The sequence below is a fragment of the Lepidochelys kempii genome, chromosome 1 (assembly GCF_965140285.1).
Source record: "Lepidochelys kempii isolate rLepKem1 chromosome 1, rLepKem1.hap1, whole genome shotgun sequence".
Lineage (NCBI taxonomy): Eukaryota > Metazoa > Chordata > Testudines > Cheloniidae > Lepidochelys > Lepidochelys kempii.
Window position 1 is genome coordinate 111,872,689 of NC_136380.1, and position 15,039 is coordinate 111,887,727.

The 15,039-nt window shown below is 43.3% G+C and overlaps 1 protein-coding gene across 8 annotated transcripts in view; it reads right to left on the minus strand.

The window, feature by feature from the left end:
• Window positions 1-13,895, minus strand: part of GRTP1 (growth hormone regulated TBC protein 1) — a 97,661-nt gene extending 83,766 nt beyond the window's left edge. The window contains exons 1-3 of one of the 8 annotated variants that reach the window (XM_078853676.1): window positions 13,832-13,895; window positions 10,265-10,416; window positions 3,953-4,111 (exon numbers count right to left, since the gene is read on the minus strand). In XM_078853676.1, coding sequence (XP_078709802.1) covers window positions 3,953-4,058 — 106 coding nt within the window. In that variant the 5' untranslated portion in view covers window positions 4,059-4,111; window positions 10,265-10,416; window positions 13,832-13,895. The other 7 variants (XM_073350358.2, XM_073350347.2, XM_073350353.2 and 4 more) reach the window with 7 other exon arrangements.
• Window positions 13,896-15,039: the final 1,144 nt, after the last annotated feature.

Here is a 15,039-nt window from a genome sequence, read left to right on the forward strand (position 1 = left end):
GCCCTGGTCATGCAGCGCTTACCTCAGGCAGCTCCTGGTCAGCGGCACAGCAGGGCTAAGGCTGGCTCCCTGCCTGACCTGGCTCCGCACTGCTCCTGGAAGCGGCCGCCATGTCCGGCCCCTAGGTGGAGGCGCAGTCAGGTGGCTGTGTGCAGTGCGCGCTGCCCATGTCCGCAGGCGCCACTCTCGCAGCTCCCATTGGCCACAGTTCCTAGCCAATGGGAGCTGCCGAGGCAGAGCTCAGGGCAGGGGCAGTGCGAGGAGCTTCCCTAATTGCACCTGTGCCTAGGGCCCAGAGGGACATGCTAGTTGCTTCCAGGAGCTGCGCAGAGCCAGGGCAGGCAGGGAGCCTGCCTTAGCTCTGCTGTGCCGCCAACCAGACTTTTAACAGCCCGGTCAGAGGTGCTGACCGGGGCTACCGGGGTCCCTTTTCGACTGGGTGTTCAGCTTGAAAACCAGATGCCTGGCAACCTTACCTACCTACCAGAACTGTAGGCTCTTCATGAGCAGAAAGAGACTTTTAACATGTCTACAATATTTAGTATACTGCATGTGCATTATTTCTGCATTTACAGAAATAATAAAATATATTGTTGTATTTCTTCCTCCACTGCAGTCCTGCCAACCACAAGCATTCAAAAATCATGAGTCAAGCCCTCAAAATCATGAGTTTTTAAACATAAGTAGTTTGGGGTTCTTTCTTCTTGTCTTTGAACCTTTAGATCCTAAGTTTTGTTGCCGTTGTCAAGTTGTGGTAATGATTAAAGTGAGATTCTCAGATTAATTTTCCTCCCTTTGATGGTGCTAATAGTAGTATCTTAGGTAAAACTATTATCTTAGTGCTAAAACTACAGCACTTTATGGAGCATGATTGCCAGAAGATTTTGAGAATCATGGGAATTACAGATTTGTGAAGCAAATATTAACAAGATTACATATTTTTCTTTACTTTTTAAATCTATCACAGCATTAGAAATATTTAATATAAAGCAGGAACGCACTGAATGGCTGAATATTAAAATTAAACTGCCATTTCAGTGTAACTTGTCTTTCAGCTGATGCCAAATATCTAAATAGTCGACAAGAACACAAGGTTTCATGAAAATTAAAAATGGCGTATATCTTAATTTTTTTCTATTTTCTCCTACCCTCTCACAGATGCTCATGTTATTCTTTCACCTCTAACAATTTTTTCCTATGGCCTCCCAGCTATTGTCTTCTATTCCTTATACATCTACACAGAGATAAAACCATGGCACGGCTGTCACAGGACTGGGTCAATTGACTTGGGCACTAAATATTGTTGTACAGATGGTCAGCCTCAGGCTGGAGCCCAAGCTCTGGGACACTCCACCCTCACCATCTCTCTTCCTCTTTTCAGAGCTCAATCCTGTTTTTTTCAGTTGCTCATTCTCTTATTCACTTATTCATTTTAATTCCCATGGTCTCCAATTCTGCTTGTCTGTCTTTTCCTCCCTCCAGTGCGTCTCCCAAGTCCTTATTTCTTCCTATAACTCACTTGTGTTCCCTTTCCCCCTCATCCCAACACACTGCTTTGTTTCACAGGCTGACTTAGCCAAACAGTCACCTGCTGTCCTGGTAAGATCCCTGGTTTTACTGCCTAACATTGCAGAGGGATTGCTGTCATTGCCTTTGCTCTCTAGAGGCCACTGGTGAGGCTGACCTTGGATAATCATCTTAGTTGCTCCCTCTACACACCCCTAAACTGCAACTCATGGTTCAGCATGGGAATACTGAAGCCTGATGATTTCTGGTCTGGACATTCTTCCTGCAGGAGTCTGGATATGCATGTTCCAAAATGCCTTACTCAGGTATGTAACACCAAACTCCGACAAGCTGCTATTATTTAGTTTTCGCAAAAAGAAAAGGAGTACTTGTGGCACCTTAGAGACTAACCAATTTATCTGAGCATGAGCTTTCGTGAGCTACAGCTCACTTCATCGGATGCATGCCGTGGAAACTGCAGCAGACTTTATTTATACACAGAGAATATGAAAAAATACCTCCTCCCACCCCACTGTCCTGCTGGTAATAGCTTATCTAAAGTGATCATCAGGTGGGCCATTTCCAGCACAAATCCAGGTTTTCTCACCCTCCACCCCCCCACACAAATTCACTCTCCTGCTGGTGATAGCCCATCCAAAGTGACAACTCTTTACACAATGTGCATGATAATAAAGTTGGGCCATTTCCTGCACAAATCCAGGTTCTCTCACCCCCCTCCCAAAAACCACACACACAAACTCACTATCCTGCTGGTAATAGCTCATCCAAAGTGACCATTCTCCCTACAATGTGCATAATTAAGGTGGGCCATTTCCAGCACAAATCCAGGTTCTCTCACATCCCCCCCACCCCCATACACACACAAACTCACTCTCCTGCTGGCAATAGCTCATCCAAACTGACCACTCTCCAAGTTTAAATCCAAGTTAAACCAGAACATCTGGGGGGGGGGGGTAGGAAAAAACAAGAGGAAATAGGCTACCTTGCATAATGACTTAGCCACTCCCAGTCTCTATTTAAGCCTAAATTAATAGTATCCAATTTGCAAATGAATTCCAATTCAGCAGTTTCTCGCTGGAGTCTGGATTTGAAGTTTTTTTGTTTTAAGATAGCGACCTTCATGTCTGTGATTGCGTGACCAGAGAGATTGAAGTGTTCTCCGACTGGTTTATGAATGTTATAATTCTTGACATCTGATTTGTGTCCATTTATTCTTTTACGTAGAGACTGTCCAGTTTGACCAATGTACATGGCAGAGGGGCATTGCTGGCACATGATGGCATATATCACAAATTGGATACTATTAATTTAGGCTTAAATAGAGACTGTGAGTGGCTAAGTCATTATGCAAGGTAGCCTATTTCCTCTTGTTTTTTCCTACCCCCCCCCCCCCCAGATGTTCTGGTTTAACTTGGATTTAAACTTGGAGAGTGGTCAGTTTGGATGAGCTATTACCAGCAGGAGAGTGAGTTTGTGTGTGTATGGGGGTGGGGCGGATGTGAGAAAACCTGGATTTGTGCTGGAAATGGCCCACCTTAATTATGCACATTGTAGGGAGAATGGTCACTTTGGATGAGCTATTACCAGCAGGATAGTGAGTTTGTGTGTGTGGTTTTTGGGAGGGGGGTGAGGGGGTGAGAGAACCTGGATTTGTGCAGGAAATGGCCCAACTTTATTATCATGCACATTGTGTAAAGAGTTGTCACTTTGGATGGGCTATCACCAGCAGGAGAGTGAATTTGTGTGGGGGGGTGGAGGGTGAGAAAACCTGGATTTGTGCTGGAAATGGCCCACCTGATGATCACTTTAGATAAGCTATTACCAGCAGGACAGTGGGGTGGGAGGAGGTATTGGTTCATATTCTCTCTGTATATATAAAGTCTGCTGCAGTTTCCACGATATGCATCTGATGAAGTGAGCTGTAGCTCACGAAAGCTTATGCTCTAATAAATTGGTTAGTCTCTAAGGTGCCACAAGTACTCCTTTTCTTTTTGAAAAAGAAAAAGAAATTCCTGCTGGATCTGTCATCCTAAAGAAACAACTTTAGAGCTTTGCGGACACTGAGGACGGCAGTGCACAATGAAACAATCACAGAACTGTGCCAATTTTTGTGTCAGCTTCTTTAGAAAAATGTTATTATTACAGTTGGATCAGTTTGAATATCAAGTAACCGCAACCTACTTACCACCACCACCCGGCCCATTCATTTTAAGTTTGGAAGGAGCATTGTTAAGTCTGAAGAGAGTGGTGTTATTACAGAGTTTGAGACTATTTTAGTTTTCACATTAATCATTATTAAACTACTACTAAACATTTACAGAAACACAACTTTACTGCCACACACAATGAAACCAACAATTTAATCTGTCACTCTTACTTTATAATACATAGTTATTGACTATATGTATAAACATTAGGACATAACCTGTCTTGATTGCTTCCATCAGCGTGTCACTTTTCTCTCCCTCAAGTAGTTTATTATAGTATCCAGGGTTTTGTTCCATCTTGGCCTGGGCTCCACTTACAATCATCCATATCAGTGCACGATGCTCATTGGGAACGCCTTTCCTGATATATCTCTTCACTGCAATGCAACAAACAAAACCTTATTTTTCTTCTGGAAACAAAACAGGAAGTTGAGAGGTTCTAGGAGAACTCTTGACAAGCATTCATTGATTACAATGCTTCCTCCCTCCTCCACGTAAGAGCCAAAAGTGAAGACAAACATTTAGATTTACTTATGTAGTATGCAGCAGATTTAAGTGGCCAGAATATACTGTACTATGCTCAGTGTCAAAATACAGCCACAAACACACACACAAAACCCCAATCTCCCCTCCCACAAAACACACAATTAAACAGGTGGTTTCCAGTAACTCCACAGATCCATCAGAGAGCAGTCCTTTTCCACAGGTTTAACGTATACGTACTACAGGGAGAGTAAATTACTATCAGCTGAACACTATCCCATATATTAGAGTTTTAATGTTTCCCCCTCCCTTTTCATTGTGATGTCCTCTTGAATGGAGATCTGAAAATAAAGTGGTTTTCCCATTGATTTTTCTTCTTTTTCCATTTGGAAAATATTGATTTTTCTTCTTTCCTTGTACTTCTAACAGAGGTTGACATTGTGGTTTTCTGTTTGCTCGATTATGCATCGGCATCACTGAGGACGTTAGCATGACTCTAGGATTAGGGTTTGGCAGTTCACTAGTGCTGCTGCAAAGCCCAGTAATAGAAACACTAGACCCCCCCCCCTCCCCCAAGTGCATTTTTAGTCATCAGGGCTAGTGGCTACTGTCTGAATGACCCTGTTGGAGAGCCAGGAGGAATGAGAGAGAAACCATGGATTTTTTCACGATAGCTGAAGAGGTTTTTGTTTTTATAAATCCAGACCAATTCCCTCTCCTAAAATACCAACCACATCATTTAAAAGTCACTGTGAATTTTGAAGCTCAAGAAATACTGTAGATAGGTTCTGCACTACCTAATTTCAAGTGATAAGCCCTGCCTAAACCAAGAGGTATGTCTATTTGAAATAATCTATGCATGCCCCTAAAAGTGTACTCACTTGTTAGGTTGAGGATTATTTGGTTTTATCCTAACTAATATCATGCCTTTTTCTTAAAAGGATTATTCCAAAAATATACTCCCCCTTGTAACTGGTCTCCTCCTGGTATAACTATTTACTCTGAAAGCCTCGCCAGTATCAGACATAAATCTAAATCAAATGCAGGAAACAGGGACAAGCCTTTGACTTTGGTATCCAGTACAAGGGGACAGCAGCCCTGCAGCTTAACATACACATTACTCCTCAGTGTCATTGTCCTCACGACAACAGATGTCCTTAGGCTTTCAATGAGAAAGCCCAAGTATGTATCTATCTAATATTATACACACACACACACCTTATATATGGGATATACTGTTGACCACATACCCCCAAACTCCGTTATAAACAAGGCAAGTTCTCATGCAAATGTTAGAACTACACATCAGAGCCTTTTTACAGTGCTGCCTCCCTCACATCATTAAAATGCTTAACAGTGGATTTTACTCTTTCCTCAAACAAAAAAAAACCCAACAACAAAAACCACAAGAACATTTCATAGAGTGGAATATTCTCCAATTACAATACTTGTAATGCTCCTTGAAAGAGGTTACATCTTGCATGATTCTTCCTCCCTCACCTGACTCAGGCTGAAAACTAAACCGAAGGTCCTGATTCCACAGAAGATTCCAGATGAGCAGGCCCCTGCATCCACACAAAGCTCCATGGACTATCAAGGTTAGTGACACACATGGTGTCATTTGTATGAACAGCAGTACATATAACCTCAATTTAAACTGCACCTGCCCACTTGTATAATAAAGGAAAAAACCTTTAATCAAGGTATGTTGTCGGTATAACACTAGTGAAAGGATGCTGCCAACCTGAAATCTAGTCCATTTTTTTTTAAATGAGTGTAAAGTAGTTCCCAGTACTGCACTTACCTCTGGCTCACCATGCCAGGTTTAGTCGATTTACAATCACATTTTTGAATATATTTCTCTCTCTGTTACAGGATAAAAGATCCAGAGAGGGAAAGAGAATATATTTAAAGTACTGCCAAGTGCCAAAAGTAAGTGAAATAAAAAAAAAATACAGCATTTCTCCAGTATTGGACATTACTTATAACAACAAGAGGTAAGAGAACTGTGACAGAAGTGCGATTTTTAAGTAGACAACATTCCCTTAATGGTAGAATTTTCACATTCACTCAGAAAATTCCTATTTCCTTTGCCTATAGACAGACATGCTTTTGGTATAGCATGACAAATTAAGTCTGTCTATGGTGTGGTTAGGCAAAGTCATGTGGGAATGTATTAATTAAAAACAAAAAAGAAAGACTTATTTTAGCCAAAAATATTATCAAAGTTCCATTATGAAGTATTTCATATTTGCAGCATATTTCTGCACATAAAAAACAAATTTAAGTGTTGAGGAAACTAACACATACTCTAAAGAAATATACCCAAGAGCACAGCTGAAGCCAGGAGACAAACATATGGAATTTTAAAAGTTGCTTATTTTATTCTCAACACATCAAAAAGAAACAAAGTGGATTTTGTGTACAGTTGGCATTCAAGTTATGGACAAGCATGAGATCGGAAATAGTTTATATTTTCTTTGTAACATCTTCATTCCCCTCTCACCACACAAACCCCCATCTCACCCCATGTTTTATACTCTAAACAAACATGTTCCCGTTTCATTTTCCAGTACCTTCTCTAATTTTAAATGCTATGATTAATTTGGCCTATTACCCTTCAAATAAGACTGAAGAAGTTTAAAAGGTGTATTTAGGTATAGAGAGACAGTGAAAGCGAAACTAACAGGCACAAAACCAAAAATGGCACAAATAAAGAAAAATGAAGGAATTTCTTCATGCAGAGTAAAAAACTTACAGAACAAACAAACAAAGGCAGGAATTGAAGCTGCAATTGTTTTGACAATCAACAGACAAGCACTTAGGTCACACACACACATTATAGGATTACAACTTGAAAAGGTACTACCATTTTATATCATTTCCTCATTTAGTTCTTGAAGAGTACTGGGTACAATAGCATGACTAAGTGGAACAACAAACAAGATCCAAAGCCTTTTAGAGAGTAATTTGGACTGTACAGCTGTATTCTCTTTAATAGGATATTGAAAATTACTCTAGTTCACTTTGAAAATTATTAGAAGAAAAACTGACCCGTGTCCAAATACCTCATATCTGAACATGCCATATCCAGTTTGGACAACAAACTACAAAGTGGAAACAAACAGGAGACGCCTGTGCCTTCATTCAGCCTTTGATAAGACATTTCTGACAAGTTGCAAATCATAGAATCTGGTTTCACCAATATTCTGTATGTCCACAAACTGCAGACCCTTTTCCAACCCACAGCACTTAGTGCATTCGCATCAGAAGGCTGATAAGTTTACACTAAGTACTTTCTGCTACAAGTTGTTTCCAGCAGCAAGTAGGTTACTTGAATTTCTTACACAGGCACACTGTAGGTGGGAATTAAAGTAACTTTCAGTGGTCATGTAAGGCTCTCGTATTGCACCTCTGGTGCTTGTTGACCAGCTGTAAATGAATCAAAGCAGCAAGCTGACTTGCGACACTGTAAAGAAAGCACAAATCACAGCAGTTGAAGAGATTGCAGCAGAACCTAGAGCACGGTGGGAGGGGCAGGGACTTGTCAGGTAATGTGGGGGTGCGGGGAGGGGGAGGAGAGAAAGAAAAGAAGAGCAAGAAGTGAACCTAGGGTGGAGAGAGGAAATGAAAGACAGCAGAACTGAAATAGCGAGGAACAAGGTGAGAGGGATAGCAAATATGGGATGAAGAAAGAGCAAATGGAATGATGATAAAAATTCATATGACCCATCTTTCTGGAACTCTGTGATCAAGGGAAACAGGATATACAGCATAACAGTTGTTAAAGCACCCTAATTAGTTTTCTTTCAAGCAGAACAGAACTATGCATGTACACATGCCATGTCAGACACGAGGCATCTGCATGAAACAAATCAGCACATAAATATGCTGTATTTCCAAATTAAGGAATTAGCATTACATCCCTTCTTCTTGTCAGTATGATAGGAATTAGGAGCTTTTCTGGGGCCTGAGGATATATGGGCATGGAACTGCTGAGATATCATACATTAAATGTCCAGTAAAACTACACTACACAGTCTGAAAGGGTCTCAGATCTTCCCTGGGGAAGTAGAAAATTAGGGTGTGGAGGTTCTCAAAGGGACTGTACAGAAGAACTGTATGTTAAACACTCCTCTCTGTTTTGTATTACAATCAGTTTGCGTTTGGAATAGACATTATTAGGATTAGCAATTCAGACTCCTAAAGCATCAGATCAAAGAAACCAAAATGTGGGGTTGGGAGAGATGAAGGGTTCAGAGGATTAACAGACTGACTTGCCACGGTTCCAATGGATGAGTGATCCTGCAGGATAATAATGTCCTCACAAACTGGAGACTATCCATATATGTTTGTGTCCAATATGGGAATAGACAACAGACATGGTGGATCCTAGTAGCAGTATCCTGGGGCTAGTGCTTAAATCAACACTTTTACAGAATAAAAGTAATCTGCCACTTTCCTCCTCCAGCATTTCCAGCTTGAGTAATTTTGGGGTGTCACTGCACAATGGAGCATGGAAGATTTGTCGTTAATAATGTGTGTTTACAGTAACTCCAAATAGACTGCCTCAGCTCTGCTGTATTCCTTTATATTGGTCATATTCTTTCTAAAGGTGTGTAAGAAAGTGTACTGTAAGCAATTCTGATGATCTTTAGTAAAAAGTTAGTAACTGAAAATTTGATGCAACAGCCATCCAGGATCCTCTCTATTGCCATCATGCTTCATGTCCTTCATCCACACATCAGATTTAATGGAACCCCTAATTCCAGAAAGAGTGGCAGAGATTTTACAAGTATGATGTAATGCCCCTTAGGCCCGCAGTGCTTCTCAAGCTATCTGATGTGGGGGACCGGCAATTTTTTTTCCCCAGTGTGCGCCCAGACCAGCAGCCGATGGCTAGCGGACTGGCACCAGTCTGCGGACCACCACTTTGAGTAGCACTGCCTTAGGAAAAGTTAACACTGTAGAAAGAGCTATCACTTTTCTTGCTGCATTGCAAAAATTCCCCAAAAGTAGTAAGCGAAGCCTAGTGCTGAAGCACACCTCTAAGGATTCAGGTGCAATTCAAGGGCTTGTCTACCCAGGGACACTCAGGAAAATTAATCCAAATTAACTTTTCAAGTGGATTAGTTGAATTAAACTAAACCATATTAAGGCCACTTTAATGTCTGTGCTGGGCATCATTGTGAGAATTCCAAACAGGATCCCCAGGAAGGACATATTGGATACATCATTAAGTGCAAAGGGAAAAATAAGAAGCTTACACAGAAAAATTTCGCTCCCACAAGGAAAGGGAAGAGAACTTGCAGCCTCGCATGATTCCTTGCCCACAATACCTCCCTTTAATTACATTGCCCCCCTCCACTTTCACATCCTAGGCTATCATGAGAGGTTTTCCTGCTTCTTGAACTGGCAATTAAGAGTTCTGTTAACATCTTCTGAAATATTTGCACCTAGCTCTTCTGTTAATTTTACTTTCTCTGTTTTTAAATTTTGATTATTAAGTCTTAGCACATACATAGTGCTTTTTAGCCATAAGACAACCCCCGTTTCACAGATGGGGAAAAACGAGGCACAGAAAATTAAGCAACTTGCAAAATGTCAGAGAACGAGTCAATGTCTCGCCAAACCTGGGAGAAGAACTCAGAACTCCTGATGTTCAGTTCTTTACACTTTCTGCTGCACCATGCACCTATCCTTTAATGAGGTCATTTGAGCACACAAATATGTAAAGTAGTATAAGCAATAGTAACAAAAAATCCAGTCTCTTGCAGGTATAATCCTTCTTGATTACAGACATAGTGACTAAGATATTATGATGCACATCAAATAGGATTACTCCCTTGTGAACTTTAAATCAAACTGATTATCCCTAGAACAGCACCAAATTTGTTTATGTATTATTACTGAATTCAGTCTGTTATTACTTAGAGCAAAAAAGACATTTAGTATTGTGTTCTCAAGTGCAAGCCAATTTAAACTTAAGTTCTATTCTCAACACTGATTTACATTCAGGTCCAATAAAATACAAACATATAACTTACCTTTTAAACTTTTCTGTACCCCATTATTCCCCTTTAGAAGCTTTGACCATTTTATTGCTCTTCTAGTGAGTATCACCAGATATCTAGAAAAGAATTCTTCATATGACACAAAATCAAAGTCTTCTGGCCTTTCAAATCCATATGGATCAACCCTACAATATAAAAAGTTATTGTACACAAAATTTCTCCACACACAGACTTAAAAAATATGTAAGTATGCTTTAGTAAACTAAATTGAAAAACAGTTATGGAAAATACAAAACAATGAACTGGAACGTATGTAAATTTATGGTCAATGCCAGACTTCCTTGCTTTTGGCAATTGGGAGATTTAGAGCCAAAGATCTATTTTGTAGACAATTGGCTTAAACTGTGACTAACTGGAATGAGGTTTTCATAATACAGAAAAAATAGGCAACAACAAATGTAAGGAATATAGATTGCAAAGGTAAGAGTCTATGATTCAAAGATTAAAAAAAATTAGTTTTTCCACTAGTGCTGTGCTAGTAAATACAGATTGTAATAACTCATTCAATTACAAAGATTACCTTAAAAATGTGCTATTTTTTTGTAACTTTTTGGCAATAACCTATTTAAAGAAAAACACTGTTTGAAAATTGATTACATAGTAATGGCCTCCATTTTGCCCTTCACCAGATCTACTCCATGTATGTGTGTGGCATCAGGTGTACTTATTTACAATAATCGGGGGGGTTGTTTTTACAATTTTTTATTCCCATTAGTAATGAAGAACCAACATTGGCTATTGAAGAGTGAATTGGATATTATTCTGGCTCATACATCAACTGAAGTGGTGAAAGATCCCACCTGTGCAAAATACTTTGCATGGAAGGACCATTACACCTACCCCAGTGAAGCCAATGGGTCTTTGCCTGGGCACAGGGATCCACTCATGCAGAGCAGCTTGTAAGATATGAAGGCCTAAATTCCAACTGTGAGGGCAAATTCAACTCTCAGTTTCACAAGTCCAACCTCCAATAATGACAAATGGAATTGTACAGGTGTAACCATGGGGAGAATTTGACCCATTGAATCTTTTATTGGTGGTGATGCATGAGTCAGAAGAAGCACTACTGCATGTTCAGACCCACTGAGTTTACAGGGCTAAAAGTAATCTTTCATTTGTATGCTGAACAAATTTGATGTGGAATCAGAGAGACAAATACAAACATTAAACCCTATAATACAGTTTTTAGAGTCACTAATCATTCAGTCATGATCTTCCTTGGGAAAGTTTTTTTTTTAATTCTTCATTACTTTTATGATTAAAGAAACCTTTCACACTCATACACAGAGCATTCAGACAATTCAAGAAAGCATGACACTTCAACCCACACATCACGTTTAGGATTCTGATAATGAAGGTAGGGAACACAGATTCATTTCATAATTCAGTCTGATTGTTGGGAAGCAGGAAGGAGACAGGTTTCAAAAATTATGAAGATATTCTCAACAGTTAGATAATCCCATATCTACAGGCACTGTGCCTTATCTGAAGTCCTGGGTGGTCTCCTGATTTTACAAAATTTTCTTGTCTGTTTTTAACAGAAGCTTGTATGTATGTCAAAGCCATTAATCTCTTACTTTTAAGAGATTCTTTGTTCCAGTGCATCACTAATGGTTTTTTGGGAAATGGAGAGAATGACACTGACAAACTTCCCTTCGGAATGTATTCATCCTCTCTAAATCCCCACAGCACGACACCCTTCCAAGCTTTGTTTTACAGTAGTTAATTTTCACATTTCTATATTTAATTAATTGTATTGTATTAATTAATTAATTGTATTAATACAATTATACAAAACTGTTTCACTTCTATTTATGGAGAATGTCTTGTAAAACAGATATTTAATTACTCTTTATTCATCTCTTCCAAAGTCTTTCTTTCATAGACTTTGCTTTGCCCCAAACCCTTCATTGTTCCATGTAAGAAACTGGTAGAAAAGATACCACTCTGAAGGCCCACTACCCAGAAAAAGTATCTCTTTCCAAGGACTGAAAGTTGGGTTTCATAGATCCTGCTTTTTTTCCTTCTTCCAATTGAGGAAATAGTTTAAATATAAAAAATAAACAAGTAAATGATTAAAAAATATTTTAAATTACTGCACCTCCTTTCAATTTTTGTGGGCATTAAAGGTTATCTACCAAGACACAATCTTAACAGAACATATGCCCCTGTGTAAGAGGCTTTTGAATGTTAATCTCAGTTTTCAGAGTAGCAGCCGTGTTAGTCTGTATCCGCAAAAAAAAAAGAGTACTGAGTCTCTAAGAAAAGGAGTACTTGTGGCACCTTAGAGAGACTAACAAATTTATTTGAGCATAAACTTTCGTGAGCAACAGCTCATTTCATGGGTGCCACAAGTACTCCTAATCTCAGTTTTGTTTGTTTGGGGGGGAGGAGACTTTAGAGCCATTTAATCCAGTAAAAAGAAAAGGAGTACTCCACAAGTGCTCCTTTTCTTTTTGTGAATACAGACTAACAGGGCTGCTACTCTGAAGCCTGCCATTTAATCCAGTGAAGCTCACAATATAGCCCTCCCTAAGTGAGAAAACCTCAAAAACACGGGCTTACTCAGCACAGTGAAATGCTATTACTAATACTTAAGGAAAATCTCAATGGTGCTGTTTAGCTGCGACAATGGGAATGAGGACAATTTTGATCAATAAGTAAAATTACAGCGAAAGTGCCATTCCTTTGAAAAACACCCACCAAACCCGCCCTTCAGCACAGAGCCAGCCTTTGCCAGCACCCTCAGCTTCAACCCAGACTATGGAGGAGTGTCTCCCCCCACGAACAGCCCCGCTCCCCCTCTCCCTGCCTGCACCATTCCCGGCACCTACACAAACACACAGGGGAGCCAAGTACAGCGCTAGGACGTGAGCGCTGAACGAGGGAACGAAGCCCCCCCAGCAGCGGGCCCCCGCCCCAGCCCCAGCCCGGGCATGTGTACCTGGGAATGCCGGCCCCAGGCTCCGGCGCGCCTCCTTCGCCCTGCTCCATGGCCGGGCAGCGCTCGGGGCTTCCCCTAGCAGAGTCGGTCCCGCGCCGCGCCTGCCGGGCGGCGGCGGCGGCGGCAGCAGCAGCAGGGGGTGCGGACCTGAGCGGAGTTTCTCCACAGGGCCGCCCCAGCGGGAGCGAGCTCGCCTCACACAGGGCAGCGGCGGCAGCAACAGCGCCTCCTCCTCCGCCTCCTCGGGACCGGCCCCATCAGGAGCAGAGGCTCCAAAGTTCAGCCCCTCGGCGCCCCGGGCGCGCCTTCCTCCTCCCCCGCGAGAGCTGCCGTGAGACGCCAGAGAGACACGCGGGGAGCCAGCGCTCGGCCGCGGGCCGCTCCCGTGCCACAGCCGGCTCGGCGCAGTGGCAAGGCAGCTGCCCGCCGGCCGGCCCCCTCCCGCCCACCTGGGCTGTCACCTGAGGCGCTGCGGCCACCGGCAGCCCCGCGCCCAGGTGCGGAGGCTGCTGCTCCGGCAGGGCAGCGCTACGCAGCCCCCTCGGGGCCGGGCCGCCTCCGGGGCGGAGCCCGTGTCTCCAGTGACTCCGCCTCACCTGCTGCCACTGCCGCCGCCACCTCCTGCTGCCGCCGCCGCCGCCGCGGCTCTTTCCCTCACTCCGGCCTCTCAGAGGGGCGGGATCCCAGGCCCCGCCCCGCCGACTCCTGTGCCGCCGGCCGGGAACCAGCGGGCGCTGCAGCCTCTTCCCGCCGCCCGGCCCGCACTCGGGGCCCAGCCGCCCTTGGCAGGGTCGGGCTGGCGCCCTGGCGAAGAGGGGTCTGTGCCTGGCCGCTGCCCGCGCTGCAGCGGAGCGTCTCCGTTTGCCCCTGAGCGCCAGCCTCGCCTCTCTTGCTGCAGCGTGGGACTTGGCCAGCGTTGCACCCACCCATGGCCCCATGAGAGTTTGGCTGCAGAGCGGGCGGGATGATGCCCCCAGACTCCGGCACTTCACTGGCTCAGCAGCTGCAGGCTTCGCCTACCCAGGGTGGCATACAAGGTTGTTACAAAGAGGAGGGGGAACAATTATTCTCCTTAACCTCTAAGGATAGGACAAGAGGTTCTGCTGGAGGGAATTCTGTGCCAAAAAATTTAAAATGCTGTGCACAATATTTTAAAATGCTGCAAATATTATTTGTCAACATCACACTATATAATCACTAGTTTCAATTATTTTGATAATTTATTACAAAATACCTGTAATCAAGTATGGCTGTAACAATACCAGACACCTAGCAACCCTATCCCTGGCCCAAACACTCACACATCCTACCCCCCCAGAGCCAGTGCCGGGTTTACAATGGCACCAGTGGTTCCATGGAGCCAGGCCCATGGTCAAAGGGGCCCCAGCCTGCTCTGCTTGCACTGTGTCTTGAGACCCCCGCCAGCCCCTGGGTCTGGGGGGGGGGGGCCTCTGGCCATAGGGAATCGGGGAGAGGGTATTCTGGTGTTGGGCAGGGGGGCTGTGTGGCACAGCATGGGCCCACCCCCAAGGGCAAGAGGCCTGCTGGCTACACAGGGCCAGGTGGGCCATTGTGCATCTGGTAACTGCCGGTTTATAAATCGTGCCCTTGCACTGGGCTGGGCGGAGCAGGGCTGCCCCTGTCATGCCATGCTCCATTGCCCCTGGCTGGCCCCTCGCTCCGGAGATCGACCCCCCCACACACACACCATGCTCCATTGCCCCTATGGGGGGCCCACAAAAGGCTAATCCGGCCCTTTCCAGAGCTTAGCCGTGGGGCCCTCCTGGCCCAGACACACCCCATA